This window comes from Vitis riparia, chromosome 12, assembly GCF_004353265.1.
Source record: "Vitis riparia cultivar Riparia Gloire de Montpellier isolate 1030 chromosome 12, EGFV_Vit.rip_1.0, whole genome shotgun sequence".
NCBI classification, from domain to species: domain Eukaryota; kingdom Viridiplantae; phylum Streptophyta; class Magnoliopsida; order Vitales; family Vitaceae; genus Vitis; species Vitis riparia.
In genome coordinates this window covers 14,829,994-14,846,936 of record NC_048442.1, presented here as the reverse complement: position 1 = coordinate 14,846,936, position 16,943 = coordinate 14,829,994, and the positions used below count along the sequence as shown (strand labels likewise).

General features: G+C 35.8%; 1 protein-coding gene and 1 pseudogene across 1 annotated transcript; both read right to left on the bottom strand.

Annotated features, from left to right (window-relative positions):
• Positions 1–1,305: 1,305 nt before the first annotated feature.
• On the bottom strand, positions 1,306–4,227 carry LOC117925997 (receptor like protein 27-like). The gene is made up of 3 exons (XM_034845092.1): positions 3,604–4,227; positions 3,375–3,492; positions 1,306–3,029 (listed from the first exon to the last, which is right to left on the bottom strand). The coding sequence occupies exons 1-3, from the start codon at positions 4,225–4,227 to the stop codon at positions 1,306–1,308; spliced, it is 2,466 nt and encodes an 821-aa protein (XP_034700983.1).
• A 9,249-nt stretch (positions 4,228–13,476) lies between these two features.
• Positions 13,477–16,626, bottom strand: LOC117927156 (annotated as a pseudogene).
• Between the last annotated feature and the right edge of the window lie 317 nt (positions 16,627–16,943).

Here is a 16,943-nt window from a genome sequence, read left to right as displayed (position 1 = left end):
TTCATCAAAATCACCAAAATATCAACGAAAAAATTGAGCGTGGGGCGACAGAGAAGAAAAGCACAAAAAATTGCTGATTTTTTGAGTTTTTTTTTTTTTTTTTCAAATTTATCCATTTTAAATTATTTGTTTTTAATATATATTTTATTTTAAATTTATATTATCATTTTATTTTCAACTACTTTTTATATTTATCTCATTAATCTTATTTTTAAAAATTACTATCACTTCACTCTTAATTTTTTTTCTTTATCCTTTTAATTTTATTTAATTTTAAATGTTTTATTTTAAAATATTAATAATATAATTTTACTCAAAATTTGCTACAATATAAAAAAAATAATGAAGTCCTAATATTTTAAAAATTAACATTAATTTGATAAGATAAATTATTAATAATTTTAATTATTTAAATAAATTAATATTAATAGAAAATAATTTCACCACATATTTGTAATAAAATTTTAGAAATTAAATCTTTTAAAATATTTTATATAAATCAATTTAATTTTTTTAAATGTAATAAAATATGTTTTAATAAAAGTATTTTTAAAAAAAATTAAAAAAATGAATATAAATATATTAAAAGAATTTAAACTAAATTTTTATATTTATATCAATTATATTTATAAAATAACTTTAACATTATATTTTTGCTAATTTTATCATTTTTTTTTTTTTTGAGTTTTTCAAACTTTCCCATGAATTTTGAATATTTTTGTCAAAATATTTTCTAATATATCCATAAAATTCAAGTACCAATATATCTGTATTTACTGATATTTCAAACCTTGGATAGAAAAGAACATTGTTGATGTAGATGAGCCCAATCATAGTTTGACTTAGCCAACTACAAGAAGGTTTGCAAGTAAAATAGCCTCAAGGGACGCATACTGTAGCTTAACTTCCCATTAAATAGCTTAACTCCAATGCAAGGCAACTTTCATTTTACTCTTGTCCTTTTTCTATGTGAAATAAATAGAAGAATCTAATACATGCAAGCTAGCTAGTGATAGTACTTCTAATATGTAAGCGCACAACTTGATAAAAGGAAGAAGGAATGATAAAAGAAGTGACAAGAATAACACCTTCAGTCTGTAGTTCAATACAAGCCATAATCAAGTTGCATTGCTACACTATATATTATTAAGAAACCCAAGCAGTTTTACATCGATTCGCCAACACAAACACAAGTGGAAGTAACACCATGACTAAAAAGGAAATAGAAATGAAGAAAGAAGTCCAACAATGCAAATAGTATACATAGATTAAGAAATCTTTCAAGGAGATTTGGGTTGGATAAATTTAGCCTCTCTGCCCCCTTCCTTCTTTCCTTGTCCATTTTCTTTGCCGCTTTCCAATGGTTTTCACAAACCACTCATGTTTCCATGAGGTCAAGCAATACCCAATTGAAACTCCGATTAGTAGCCCACTTCCATATCCCATTAATACAATTTTCCAATCAAATTTAGTAGTTGAACCTTGTTTAGAGGATGAAGATGTTGGTGGTAATGCCTCAGAACTTCCACATTCCCTTGACAAAGGACTTCCACACAATCCCAGGTTCCCATCAAATGAAGCATTTTCAAATGTTGCAAATTGTTTTCCTTGTGGTATATGCCCAGTAAGATGATTATGAGACACATTGAAGAACTCAAGGAATGTTAGCCTTGTTAATTGCCAAGGGATCTCTCCTGAGAGCTTGTTCTGGGAAAGATCCAATGACTCCAGCTGTGTTAGGTTCCCCAGGGAGGATGGGATATGGCCAGTAAGATCATTGCCTCCAAGGTTGAGCAAATGAAGCCCCTTGAGGCTTCCAATGGAGGTTGGAATCTGTCCTTTGAAATTGTTGCCTGAGAAATCAATTGCCATGAAAGTATCAAGGATCCTCTCATAAAACCTCTGCATGCCTTTGTTTGTCATTGTCATTGAGTACATGTAACCAGTAATCATCACATTATTTTTCAAGTCAATCATTGGGCTTATCTGCATGTACCTAAGGCCGCTTGCAATATCTGTAAGCTTCATGGCATCCCAATTTTGGAAATACTCTGATGGCAAATCACCTATAAACTCATTGTCAGAGAGGTCGATGATGCGCAACTTGGGAAACCTGAAATTAGTGTGCCAGCTTCCTATTGCACCATGGAATCTGTTGGATCTCAAAATAAGAACCTGTAGTTGTGGAAGAGCTCCTAACCAGAAAGGGAAAATATCATTGATTTTATTGTTTCCGAGAACAAGGTGCTCAAGCATCGTGCAATTGACCAATGATCTCGGTATTTGGCCTTGGAATTGATTGTCACCTAAATCAATTACATTCAAATTATGAGACACCGTGCATATTTCAGGAATGGGGCCATCAAGGCTGTTGCTTCCCAGGTCCAATACAAACAGAGATCTGCTGAAGTTGGCTAGACATTGAGGAATCCTACCACTCAAATTGTTACTAGACAAATCAAGTAACTCAAGAGAAGTCATGTTCCAAATAAGTGGCGAAATTTCTCCTGTCAGTTTATTTCCAGAGACTAAATATTCAACGGTTGATGGTGGTGGAACTGGAAGTGGACCTTGCAGCATGTTAGAATCAAGTCGTAAAGTGTGTAACCTGGACCATGGAAGCACAAATGGACGTTGGTCAAAGCCTGTTAAAAAGTTTTCAGAAAGTTCTAGAGTCACTAGGGTTTCTTTGCTTATGTTCCACACCCACTTGGGAATTGGACCATGAATTTTGTTTTCAGAAAGGGTGATAATCTCCAATTCATGTTGGTTCTGCAGGAAATCAGGAAACTCAGTTAAATTGCATGAACCCAATCCTAAATGCTTGAATTTAGGGAGAGTAGCATTGGTTCTGGTGTAACTAAGAAATGATAACCTGTTGTCTGATAATTGGAGATAAATGAGATTTTTGAGCTTAGATAACAGTTGGAGTTCCACAGTTCCATTCAAGTAATTGGAAAGTAGATAAAGACCTTGAAGATTAACCAGTTCAAATAACGAACTTGGGATCTGACCACTCAATTGATTATCTGAAAGACTCAAAATATTTAGTTGACTCATATTTACAAGAGAGAACGGAATTTCTCCAATTAAATTTATTTGGTTGAGATACAAATAAGTGAGTTTTGTTTGCTGACCAAGCCAAGAAAGGGTCCCGACATTGAAATCATTCCAAGAAAGTGATAAATAAATGAGTTGGGTAAGATTTGCCATGGAAGAAGGAATTTGGCCACTGAAATGGTTATTTGAAAGGTCTGAATAGTATAATTGGGTAAGGTGACCAAGTGAAGATGGGACCGACCCTGTGAAATTGCATGAGCTGATATCCAATTCAGTCAAAGAACCAAGCCTCCCAATTGAAGTTGGTAACTCACCAGAAAAACTTGTACCAGCAAGATCCAACATTTTTAAGGGGCTGGTTTCCTGAAATTCCGGCAAATAACTAATCAGATCCAGATTGTCCCTCACAGTAAGATACTGTAGGCTTGGTAACTGAAAAATTTTCATTGGGAATTCACCGTGCAATCCACATTCTCTGAGAAAGAGAGATGTCAGTGAAGATAAACTTGCCAACTCATAAGGTATTGTTGAAGAAATGTTCACCTGACTTAGATGAAGCTTCTTTAAGTGGGTCAAGTTCTGAACCAGATTTCTCAAGCCAGGCTTTTGGAGCTGCAACTTTGGGTTTGCCGAGAGATCAAGGAAAACCAATTTGGACAGTGCTAAGAGTTCCGATGGGATTTGGCCAGAGAATCCAGAAAAAGAAAGATCGAGACTCCTAAGCCTTGAAAGCTGACCAACACCAAATGGGATCTCAGAGTAATTGAAATCATTATCAGAGAGGTCAAGCCTCTGGAGATGAACAAGACTGAAGAGGGTGCTGCTGGAGTTGATAGAACCATAGAGACAACTGCTGGCAAGGTGAAGGCCGATCACATGACCAGTCTCCCTATCACACTCAACACCATCCCAAGAGCAGCAATCGCTTCCTTCTCTTTCTCCTTCTCCATGGGATTTCCACATTGCAACTTTTGGATAAGCAGAAGGATCACCAGAGGCATGCTCATCAATCAAAAAGCTTTGCTTGAACTGAAGTAAGGCAGAGCCCTCACTATCATGGCAAAGTGGTCGATGCATGGATGAGGAAGAGTTAGTCACCATTAGATAAAAAGATGAGAGGAAAAGGAGAAAGCGCACAAACATGAAGACATACAAAGCTGAGCCCATATTTTCTGTGGATGATAAGAATCAAATGGGAGTGATGAGGGTTCACCGGCAGGATCCATACTCTTATATAGTAATGATGACTAATGTGCATTGATAGCAACCCAGTAGGCCAGTCTGCCCATAAATTTTAAACTGTTTCAGAACATGCCCCTCCTTGAGTTCCTGTTACTAATAAAAATCTCACTCACAAGTCAAGTTGTCTCCCTAGGCTTAGGGGTGCCATTAAGTTAAATCTCTATTTATTATATGACTTGCATTGACTTAAGCTGATGAACCGCCTCTCTCTTCGATTGGTGACTTGATAAAAGCTCTGGTGGAGCCCAAATTCCACAAGGGATGAGGCCGGAATAAAGCTAGTTAACCACAACAATAGTAAAACAGCCTTAGGGACATGTACTGCTGCTTAACTTCCCATTAAATAGCTTAACTCAAATGCAAGGCAACTGTCATTTTGCCTTTTTCCTTTTTCCATATGAATAAGTGGAAGAATCTAATACATGCAAGCTAGTGATAATACTTCTAACCATATAAATTACCGAGTTTATGCTAATGCACCCAACTTGATAAAAGGAAGAAAGAATAATAAAAGTGATGAGACTAACACCTTCAGTTTGCAGCATTATTGTTTAACTACTCTAATGTTGCAAGGTCTATAATATTGAAAAAAAAAGGGCCCATATGGTATGATTTAGAATTTTTCAACCCATTTCAGAGATTAGGTTCCCTGAAAATCATGAAAGCGTGTCCTTATCACATTTTGTAGTTTTTGTTCTAGGCCTAGAAATCTTCAAGAAAATATGACAAATGGGGTTGTTTTAAATGCAGTTGAGGTTGAAGGGTGAGTGAGATTGATTTGGTCTATCTCTTTATTTTTAGCCTTGCTTGGAGGGTTTCTATTGATCTCTTCTTTCTTTTACTTTTCATGGCCTGCCTTTTTAGGTGAAGAATAAAGTAGACCAATTAAAGCTGCATTGAGGCCCAGTTTTCTAGTTACCATAATGTCCTTTTTTATGTTATGGTTTTTTCCAAGCCCAAGTCAGTCAAGAGAAAGACAACCCCACTTAAGGGTTCTTACTAATCTAACTTTTAATGCATGACTCTACATGTAACATTCTTACTTTTAATTAGTTTGTAAAGAAAAATATTATATTTCAAAATTAAATATTTATGTAAGATAAAAATAAATATTACATCCCAATAGTTTATAATTTAGAAAAAAAAAAAAAATTATACTTTAGTTAGTAATTTATATTTTTAATAATATTTGTGATTAAAATATTTAAAATTTATAAATAAAAAATATTAAATAGCATTATTAAGTATATAATAATTGTATATATTAGTGTTATTTTATGATATATCTTATATGTTTCTTTAGTTTTTTTAACTACAAAATAATTTGTTTAATCATTTTTTTAAAATGGTAATATAAAATAAATTTGTGATCCAAGCACATATCTTATATCTCAACTTAGCTATATAAAAAATATGTTGAGTAATATATTTCATCATTTATCATATCATATCTTTGATTAAACATAAAATATAATAAGTGATATGATAAATTGTCTTATTCCCTATCAAAACCAAATATAATAAAACTTGTTTCTTAGAGAATATTGACTTATTAAAGAGCTTTGACTCACCTCCACTATAGAGTTTTTCTTTTATAGATCCCTTATTTTCGAGGTTTTGCAATAATTAACATCTATTTAAAACTTAGAAAACATGTTTTGTGAAATTATTTTATTTCTCCTTACCTATGCTGCTCAGTGTATATATTCAGACTATTCTTCCAAGTAATTACTATAATTGTCCCTCTCTTCTTTCATAGTTTTATTCCAACTTGATGGTATCCCTCCTTTATAGAAATTGTGAGTGAGAAACCCGCAAAAGACTTTGGCAAATAACGTATGTTTTGTATCCTTGTCTTAGAGCAGAGATGTGAATAAGTCCATGTGCAACCTGAGTCTGGTTACTTTGTCTCCTATCCTCTTTGTTCTTTAGCATATATATATATATATATAGCTTCCTTTGGATCTTTCTGTGACTCTCACTTCCCAAACAAAGCGAACAAGTCAACAAAATTAATAATCAATGTTGTTGTCAACTGTCAAGCCTAACTGCCAAAACATGAAGATCCAAAAGCCATCATTAATAATTAACAAATGAAGGAAATAAAAATGTTGATGGGTTGGAATTCAAATCCCATACCTTACCCCCCCAACCCCACCCCCAGGACCATATTTGCTATTTTTGACTCTTTTATATAAGCAATCATGTGTGCTTGACGAGGTTTTATGGAAGAGTGAAAAGTCACCCACAAGCTGCAGTCATATAGCAACACAGTATGGGCATAATTCTAAATGCTGTAGGCCCCTTATCAAGTCGCTAACATTTCAAGTATGGCCAAAATTCATTTTAGAATGCCCTCCAAACTTGTGGCCCAAAATGAAAAACTCCCCCAATAGAACCTGTCTTCATCTGAGTCAAGCTCACGTTTTTCAAAGCTTAGGTGGCAACACATGAGGAGACCGGCCAAAGACTTCTTCAAATGGACAGAAGAACCGTGTTTGAAGGTCTAATGGGGAAAGAGAAAATCCTGTTTGGAATCATTAATTTATGCAACAGTTAATCCATGTCATGGATGCTCTCAAGCATAATTATTATCTTCAAACATAAGACATTCAACTGCGTACCATGTGGATTCTCCTTCCCTTCGGATATGTACCAAACACCATTATAGACCTTTAAGTGCCAATTTTCAACACACGCGGAAGACTTTTGCAGGAGAGCAAAGCAACCACGTTCACATCCTTGGACAAATAGAAGATTCGTCTTTTGATAACTTGAAAATATTATATATTGTAGGTCCCAAAATTGATTTGTTACATGCTCCCAAATTTTCAGAGTTAGGTGAGTCTAAAGCTTCTTTAATTATTTCAAATGAAAGACTTGAAACACCATAGTACATCCAACATATCAGTCTGCCATGCTTTATTTCTTTGGAATATGTATATTTGTTGTACTCAAAAAATAGTTTTAAAAAAAATAAAATAAAATATTTTGACAATCAAAAAGTACTTCAAAGGAACTGAAAAGTTACGTGCATCTAAGGTTATATATATATAAAGCAAAGCTTGTGACATTTGCATTAACACAAGGCTTAATGTAACTGAAGCATGGAATGAATATTTAGCACCTTGAACAAGATCGAGGGATTTCTACATTAATGTAACTATTGGGTAAGCATGATGATCATTAGAAGCATACTCTATCAATCAAAAGCCTCTACTTGAACCGAAGCAAGGCATAACTGTCACGATCATGGCACAATGGTTGCAGAATAGAAGAAGAAGAGTTAGCCACCATTAGAGGAAAAGATGAGAGTAAAACATGAAGCAGATCAACATGAAGGCTTTCTTTAGTAATGGCTAAAATTCATTTTAGAATGAAGAAACATAAAGAAATCTCAAATTTGCTTACTTAATTTGCCATAAAAATATAACAAAAATCCATGTGGAACCATGACTTATTATAGACTAGTACTTTGGGTTTGTTATTTTCTACTACTAATCTGACATATTATTTAGTATCAAATTGTTTTTTTAAATTACTAAACTCATTATAAATCCAACACATTAAGTCTCGTTTAATTTTAAGTATATTTGTTTGCTAGAAATTTTATAAAAATGTAGTTATGTGCATGAGAGAAATAACATAGTCAATTTGGACCAATTTTGGTTTCTGAACAATTTAGGATATGAATTTCAAATTATTTTTAGAATGACTAGACTTATTCATGAATCTAATGGATTAAATTTTGCTTAATTTAGAGTTTATTTGCCGAATAAAAATTTAAAAATTTACATTCATATATAAAGAATAAACTAGCAAAGACATTTAAGATGAGTTTTGGTTTATGATTTTTAGATGTTAATTGGATCAATTTTAAGTTTCATGATTTGTTGGTGTTAATTAGATCAATTGTTAAACTTCAAGTTAATTATTTTTAACAATTAGTCAATTTCATGAATCAAATCTTCTTTGATTTGAGATCTTTTTTGTTTTTTAGAATAAAAAACTATTTTAAAAAAATGGACGGAATAAATAATTGTAGATCCATTTTTCCACACCAAAAGCCCTTGTCAAGCTCAAGCGCCAAAGGTCAAAAGACTTTCTGGAGTCCATTTGGTCTATGCTTCGTAGAAAGAAAAGCATTCCCTATACTTTTCATGGGAGTTTCCCCAATAATTTCACCTCTTTTCCCTCTAATATTTATGACAATTTGAAGAAATTGATAGGCAAGTGTGTGGAACAGATTTGATAATGGATCAAGAAAAAAAAAAGATGAATGAAGTGATACACCAAATCATCTACTAGGATTCATAGAATTAAAGTACTTTTTGTTCAAGTAGTGAGCTGAGATAACTCCCCTTTCAAATAATACACCCCATTATAAGCCTATGCTGCTATAGAAAAAAAAAATGCGAAGACAAGCCCAAATGACTTGTGGAGAAGGGTGGGGCAACAATGTTCACATATGGCGTTGGATCTATGCTGCTATAGAAAGAAATGCAACCCCTACACTTGTTACAAATGTTCCTTATTTATTTTTACTTCCATTCCTCATAATATCTTTGATAAAAGACAATTACATGAAACATATCTTAAAATTAAATTGAAAACAATAATTTCTTTGTAAATAGTATAAAAGAAAAGATCATATAATAAATATAGAAAATAAGTATAATCACATGTGTGATATTCATTCAAATGATCAAATTAGACAAAATAGACATGGCCAAGAGCCCAAAGCATAGATCGACCAACTCAGCCAACAGGTATTCATTATGATTGTTGCATGCAACCAAAAACTCAAATTAGAGAAAACAGAAGTGAAATGGCAAAATATTACATAACAAAGAAGAGCACCTTTTATTTACTTCTTACATTGAAATCACAATGCTCAATATTAATCCACATACTAATACTGCAACATTATCCCTTCAACACTTGGGAAAAAAAAAAACAATAACAACAGCAAGGAATTCAATTTCTGTATGCTTTATCACTCTCCTTTCTCTATTTTCTCCGCCTCTTGCCTAAAGTGTTGGAAAAAACAATCATGTTTCCTTGTTGTCAAGGTGTGCCTAATTACTATTCCAACTACCAGACCACTTCCATAACCCATCAATACTATCATCATTTCAACTTTGCGGCCAGTACTCTCCAACTCCCCACCTTGTTTGTTGGTTGATGTTGGTGTTGTTGGCTTAGAGTTTCCACACTCCTTTGACAAAGGATTTCCGCACAATCCTGGATTTCCCTTGAATGAGTCATTCTGAAATGTATCAAATTATTTCCCTTGTGGTATAGGTCCCGTGAGACGATTGTGAGAAACATTGAAGAACTCAAGGAATGTCATTCCCTTTAGCTGCTCAGGGATCTATCCTGAGAGTTTTTTTGGGATAGGTCCAGTGGCTCAAGCTGTGCTAAGCTCCCAAGAAAAGATGGGATGTGACCAGTAAGACTGTCGAAGGAAATATTGGGCAAATGAAGTCCCCTGAGTTTCCCAATGGATTTTGGGATCTCTCCGGTAAATTTGTTGCTTGAGAGATCAATTGCCTTAAAACTGTGAGGGATCTTCGGGTACACCCTTTCCATGCCTTTGTTGGTCATTGTCATCGATTAAGTGTAATTTTCGTATAGCCCATATCCTGGGAGAAGAAATCATGTCCTTATATATGCTAAATGGTCTTCATCGACCTTGCTCATGGCAACTCAAGCGAGAAAGTAGCCTGCTGGCAAATTACCTGCAAAATTATTGTGTGAGAGGTCAATAATACACAACCTGGGGAACTCAAAGTTGGTTCTTGGACTCTCGATTGCACTATGAAATCTGTTATTCCGCAAAATGAGAAGTTGCAACTCTGGAAGAGATCCCAACCAAAAGGGTAAAGTATCATTGATCCGATTGTTTCCAAGATTAAGAATCTCAAGCTCTTTACAACTGCCCAATGATCTTGGTATCTGCCCCTCCAACTGATTGTAAATAAAATCAATCATTTCTCCCATGAAATTTGTTGCCTCATAGATTCAACACCAATAGAGAATTTCTGGAGTTGCTCAAACATTGAGAAATCAGGCCACTTAAGTTGTTATTCGACAAATCAAGAATGTAAAGAAGATGCAAGTTGCAGAACAACGATGGAATTTTTCCACTTAGTCTGTTGTTATAAACAAAATAATTAGCTATGGAAGATGGTGGAACTGGAAGGAACCCTTGCAGCCGATTATAAATAAGATCTAGAACTTCAGAGTAACCCATGGAAGGACAAAAAGCCAGTTAAGAAGTTATGTGATAGGTCCATGACCAGGAGTTTCTTTACCTCTGTTTCATATACATTTTGGTATTTGGCCACATATTGTTGTCAGAAAGTGTTAAAAACTTCAACTCATCTTGGTTCCTTAGGAAATTTGGGAATTCTATCAATTTGCATGAATCTAATCCTAAACACGTAAACCTTGGAAGAGAACCATTGAGACGGTAGTGAGAAATGATAGATTGTTAGGGGTTAAGTCGAGAGCTCTGAGATTTTTGAGCTTAACAAGCATGTTCAGCTCCACTGCCGCTCAACTTGTTTGAACATGGATAAAGAATATTAAGGTTTAATAGTTCCAATATTGAGCTTGGTATTGGACCTTCCAAATTATTGCACCCAAGACCTAACTTTTTTAACAGAGTCAGGTTCCCAGGGCATGATGGAATTCTACCATTTAGTTGATTATTCTCCAGATTTAAATAATGCAGTGCAGCAGTGCAGTTAGATTTGAAAGAAAAGGCAAGATCTCACCATTTAAATTGATCTTGTCAAGGTCCAAAACAGTGAGTTTGGTCAGCTTGCCAATCCAAGACGAGGTCCCAACACTGAAATCATTCCTAGAAACATCCAAGAAATTGAGATGGATAAGGTTGGCCAATGAAGAAGGGAACTAGCCCTTAAAAGAGTTATACGAAAGGTCCAGGAGGACAAGCTGGGTAAGGTTGCCGAGTACAGTTGGAACCCTCCCATTGAAATTGCATGAGCTGATATAATCCTATTGAGGATGGTAGCTGACCAGAGAAACCTGTCCCAAAGAGATCCAAATATTTGAGGTGACAAGCATAGTGAAATTAGGGCAAATGGCCAGTCAGATATCTATTAGACATCAAATTAAGGAGTTCTAAGCTTGGAAGCTTCAAAATCCCCATGGGGAATTCTCCGTGCAATCCACAATTTTCAAGAGCAAGAGATATCAAAGAAGATAAGTTTGCCAAAATAACAGGTACAGTAGAAGATATGTTCGCCTGACTTGGACTAAGTTTTTTTAAGTGGGTTAAGTTCTGAACCAAATTTCTCAAGTCAGGCTTTTGAAGCTGCAAATTGGGTTGCTCGAGAGATCAAGGGAAACCAATTTGGACAGTGCTAAGATTTTCGATGGGATTTGGCCAGAGAAATGAGAATTGGAGAGGACGAGACTTCTAAGCCTTGAAAGCTGACTGACTCCATGTGGGATCTCAGAGTAATTGAAATCATTATCAGAGAGGTCAAGGCTCCGGCAATGAACAAGACTGAAGCGGGTGCTGCTGGAGTTGATAGAACCACAGAGACAACTGCTGGCAAGGTGAAGGCCGATCACATGACCACTCTCCCTATCACACTCCACACCATCCCATGAGCAGCAATCACGTCCCTCTCCATGGGATTTCCATGTTGCAACTTTTGGATAAGCATAAGAATCTTCAGAAGCATATTCATCAATCAAAAAGCTCTGCTTGAACTGAAGCAAGACAAATCACTCATTATCATGGCACAGTGGCTTCTGCATAGATGAGGAAGAGTTAATAACAATTAGATGAAATGATGAGAGTAAAACGAGAAAGCGCATCAAGATGAAGAGACACAAAATTGACCCCATAATTCTAATTCACTCTCTTTACCACTACTCTTGAATGTACTAGGAATCAGGTAATGAGCAATGCTCTCCGGAAATGACTAAGGCCTTGTTATGCCATAATAGACCCGTCCTTCAAGTCTTTATTGAAGTTGGGAGGAAAATTTCAAAGTCTAAAACAAGCTTTCCATTTGCGCGTCTCAAAGTCTTTAGTGGAGATGTGAATATGTCTATTTGCAATTGATTTCCACCCAGATTTATTGGATTGAAACACTTCAGAAAGAAAAAAAAAAAGTTAGAAACAACAATAGCACAATAATCTATTGGATTTTTGTGTTCTCTCATAATCTCCTTTCTCTATTTTCTCTGCTTCTTGGCTTGTCTTGTCTTGTATTTGGTACATGCATTATCAAGTTTTCCTTTTTTCTTCAATTCTAAAGAACATAAAATTGTTTTCAATACCAGTACATCCCTAACACATGCACCTATTCTTATTTTTGAACACTTCATTTCAGAATTTTGTAATTTTCGAAATAAATTTACAGTGATTTAAGTGACCGATTAATCATAAGAGAGATATCTCCCACTTTGTCAAAGAAAACAAATTTTAGGATCTTTAATAAATTTGTGTGTTTTCATCACTTTATAGGATAAAGTTATTATATACACTCACAAAGAATTGTGATACTTGGATAACACAAAATCTCATGATTATGTCTAGAGGTAATTTTTCTAGGCTTCCATTATTTTAGAAAAATTTAAGCTATGTTTGGTTTTGAAAAAATTAAGAGAAAATGTAAAGGAAAGAAAATAATAATGAAAAATAAAAAATAAATATAAAATTAATAAATTATTCTGATATACTTCTACAAACTCGTTTCATTTATGTTTACTTTTTTATGTAACAATTAAATAATTTTAAAATATATAATAAGGGATCTATGCTACTATAGAAAGAAATGCAGTGTAACCCCTGCACTTGTCCCATGCCTTCTTTACTAATTTTGCCTTCATTCCTTATAATATCTTTGATCGAATGCACTTGCATGAAACCATCTTATGACAGGATTAAAGACAATACCTGCTTTGTAGAGAGTATGAAATAAAGAAAAGATTTGAGAAAGAGAAGAAATAAAAATAAAAGAGAATGGAAAAAAAAAACCGTATGGAATTCCATGGACAAATAGAAGGTTCATCATTTAATGAACTTAAAAATATTCCATACTGTATCTCATAGAATTGGTTTTTTATTTGCCATTGATTTTTCAGTTTTGTAGCTAGGTGCTTAGAGAATAAATTTTTTGCCTTTATTTCAAATGAAAGACTTGGAATATCATAGAAAACAAAAGTTCAAAACACCACGACAAAGTAAGAAAAGAAAAAGAAAAGAAGAAATATGAAACCCAACAACGGAAGCAATATACATGGATCAAGAGACCTTTCAAGGAAATCGTGGTTTGATAAATTCAGCCTCTATGCCCCCTTCTTGCCTTCCTCCTCCATTTTGGTTGCCTCCTTCCAAAAGTTTTCACAAACCATTCATGTTTCCATGCAGTCAAGCAATACCCAGTAGAAATTCCAATCACTAGTCCGCTTCCATATCCCATTAATACAATTTTCCAATCAAATTCACTTGATGAACCTTGTTTAGGGGTTGATGGAGCTGGTGGTGACGCCTCAGAATTTCCACATGCCCTTGACAAAGGACTTCCACACAATCCCGGTTCCCATCAAAGGAAGTATCTGGAAATGTTGCAAACTGTTTTCCTTGTGGTATAGGCCCTGTGAGATGATTATGAGACACATTGAAGTATGCAAGGAAAGTGAGCTGCACTAGCTGCTGAGGTATCTCTCTTGATAGCTTGTTCTGAGAAAGGTCCAAGGCCTCCAGCAGGGTCAAGTTTGCTAAGGATGTGGGGATAGGGCCTGTAAGAGCATTATTGGAAAGATTAAGTGCTTGAATTCCCTTGGGATCCCCAATGGATTCCGGAATCTCTCCATAGAATTTGTTGCTTGAAAGATCAATGACTGTTAAGATGTCAGGGGTTTTCTCATATTCCCTTCTCAAGCCTTTGTTCATTATTGTCATTGAGACAGTGTAAGCACCTTCCCATGAATATCGTGGGACTTTAAATTCTACATCTGCTTGGATGTATTTCAAATGATCAGCATCCACAATTCTCATGGCATCCCAATTTCGGAAGTATTCTGAAGGCAAATTACCTGTAAAATGATTGTGAGAGAGGTCAATGATGTGCAGCTTGGAAAACTCAAATTTGGTTTCGGGCCTCCCTATTGCACCATGAAATAGGTTGGATCGCAGAATGAGAACCTGCAACCTCGGGAGAGATCCCAACCAGGAAGGGAAATTATCATTGATCATATTGTTTCCAAGAACAAGCTCCTCAACCATGATGCAATTGGCTAGTGATCTAGGTATTTGCCCTTGTAATTGATTCTCACTTAAGTCAATCATCCGCAAACTGCTTGTGTTGGTGCATATTTGAGGAATGGCACCATGCAAGTTGTTGCCTCTGAGATTGAGTACAAACAGTGAAGAGCTAAGGTTGGTCAAGCATTGAGGAATCCCGCCACTGAAGTTGTTATCAGACAAATCAAGTGACCTAAGAGAAGTCAGGTTGCAGATCAATGGTGGAATTTCTCCTGTAAGTTTATTTCCAGAGACTGAATAGATATAGGTTGACGGTGGGGGAACTGGGAGTGATCCTTGCAGCATGTTTGATTCAAGGTCTAAAATGCGCAACTTCGACCACCTGAGAACAGCTGGAAGTAGGTCAAAGCCTGTAAGAAGGTTTTGACGAAGGGCCAGAATCTCTAGGGTTTCTTTGCTCATGTTCCATAGCCACTTTGGAATTGGACCATGAATTTTGTTATTCACAAGGAAGAGCAACTCCAATTCATCTTGGTTCTGCAGGAAATCAGGAATTTGGGTTAAGTTGCATGAATTCAGTCCTAAAAGCCTGAATTTAGGGAAGGTTGCATTGGTGCTGGCGTGACTGAGCAATGATAACCTATTGTTGGATAATTGGAACTCGGTGAGATCTTTGAGCTTAGATAACATGTGGAGTTCAACTGTTCCAATCAAGTAATTGGAATGTAGATAAAGAGATTGAAGATTTACTAGTTCAAATAATGAACTTGGGATAGGACCTTCTAATTTGTTTTTCTCAAGATATAATGCAGTCAGTCGGGTGAGGTTCATGAGCCAAGACGGGATCTGACCAATCAATTGATTCCTTGAAAGACTCAAAATAGTTAGTTCACTCATGTTTACAAGAAAGGATGGGATTTCTCCAGTTAAATTCAACTGGTCGAGATACAAATAAGTGAGTTTTGTTTGCTTACCAAGCCAAGCAAGGGTTCCGACACTGAAATCATTCGAAGAAAGGTCTAAGTAAGTGAGTTGGGTAAGATTTGCCATGAAAGAAGGAATTTGACCACTAAAAGAGTTATTTGACAGGTCTAAAAGGGATAACTGGGGAATGTGACCAAGTGGAGATGGGACCAATCCTGTGAAATTGCACGAGCTGATGTCCAATTCAGTCAAAGAACCAAGGCTCCCAATAGAAGCTGGTAACTCACCATAAAAACTTGTACCACCAAGATACAACATTTTTAAGGGACTAGTTTCCTGAAATTCAGGCAGATAAACAATCAGATCCTGATTGTACCTCACACTAAGATACTGTAGGCTTGGTAACTGAAAAATTTTCATTGGGAATTCACCGTGCAATCCACATTCTCTGAGAAAGAGAGATGTCAGTGAAGATAAACTTGCCAACTCATGAGGTATTGTTGAAAAAATGTTCACCTGACTGAGATGAAGCTTCTTTAAGTGGGTTAAGTTCTGAACCAGATTTCTCAAGCCAGGCTTTTGGAGCTGCAACATTGGGTTTGCCGAAAGATCAAGGAAAACCAGTTTGGACAGTGCTAAGAGTTCCGATGGGATTTGGCCCGAGAATCCAGAAAAAGAAAGATTGAGACTCCTAAGCCTTGAAAGCTGACCAACACCAAATGGGATCACAGAGTAATTGAAATCATTATCAGAGAGGTCAAGCCTCCGGAGATGAACAAGACTGAAGAGGGTGCTGCTGGAGTTGATAGAACCATAGAGACAACTGCTGGCAAGGTGAAGGCCGATTACATGACCAGTCTCCCTGTCACACTCAACACCATCCCACGAGCAACAATCACTTTCTTCTCCTTCTCCTTCTCCATGGGATTTCCACATTGCTACTTTCGGATAAGCAGAAGGATCATAAGAAGCATCCTCATCAATCAAAAAGCTTTGCTTGAACTGAAGCAAGGCAGAGCTCTCACTATCATGGCACAGTGGCTGCTGCATAGAAGAAGAAGAGTTAGCCACCATTAGATAAAAAGATGTGAGTAAAAGGAGAAAGCGCATGAACATGAAGAGATACAAAGTTGAGCCCATATTTTCTATGGATAATAAGAAAGCAAATGGGAGTGATGAGGGATCACAGGTAGGATCCCTAGTCTTATATGGTAACGAGTAATGTGCATTGACAGCAACCCAGTAGGCCAGTTTGCCCATAAATTTTAAACTAATTCAGAATTTGCCCCTCCATGAGTCCCTGTTACTAATATTAAAAGTCTCCCCTCCATGAGTCCCTGTTACTAATATTAAAAATCTCACTCACAAGTCAAGTCGTCTCTGTAGGCTTAGGGGTGGCATTAAGTAAAATTTCCATTTGCATTGACTTAAGCAAACTGCCTCTCTCTTCAATTGTTGACTA

Excerpts from the sequence above, each read along its gene's own strand:
- LOC117925997 (XM_034845092.1), bottom strand. The coding sequence starts at position 4,227 with ATGGGCTCAGCTTTGTATGTCTTCATGTTTGTGCGCTTTCTCCTTTTC. Across the intron at positions 3,493-3,603 it reads AGAAGCTTCATCTAAGTCAG|TTACCAAGCCTACAGTATCT; the intron begins GTGAACATTTCT and ends AAAATTTTTCAG. Across the intron at positions 3,030-3,374 it reads TGCTGGTACAAGTTTTTCTG|ATAATCAATTGAGTGGTCAG; the intron begins GTGAGTTACCAA and ends TGAGTCTTTCAG.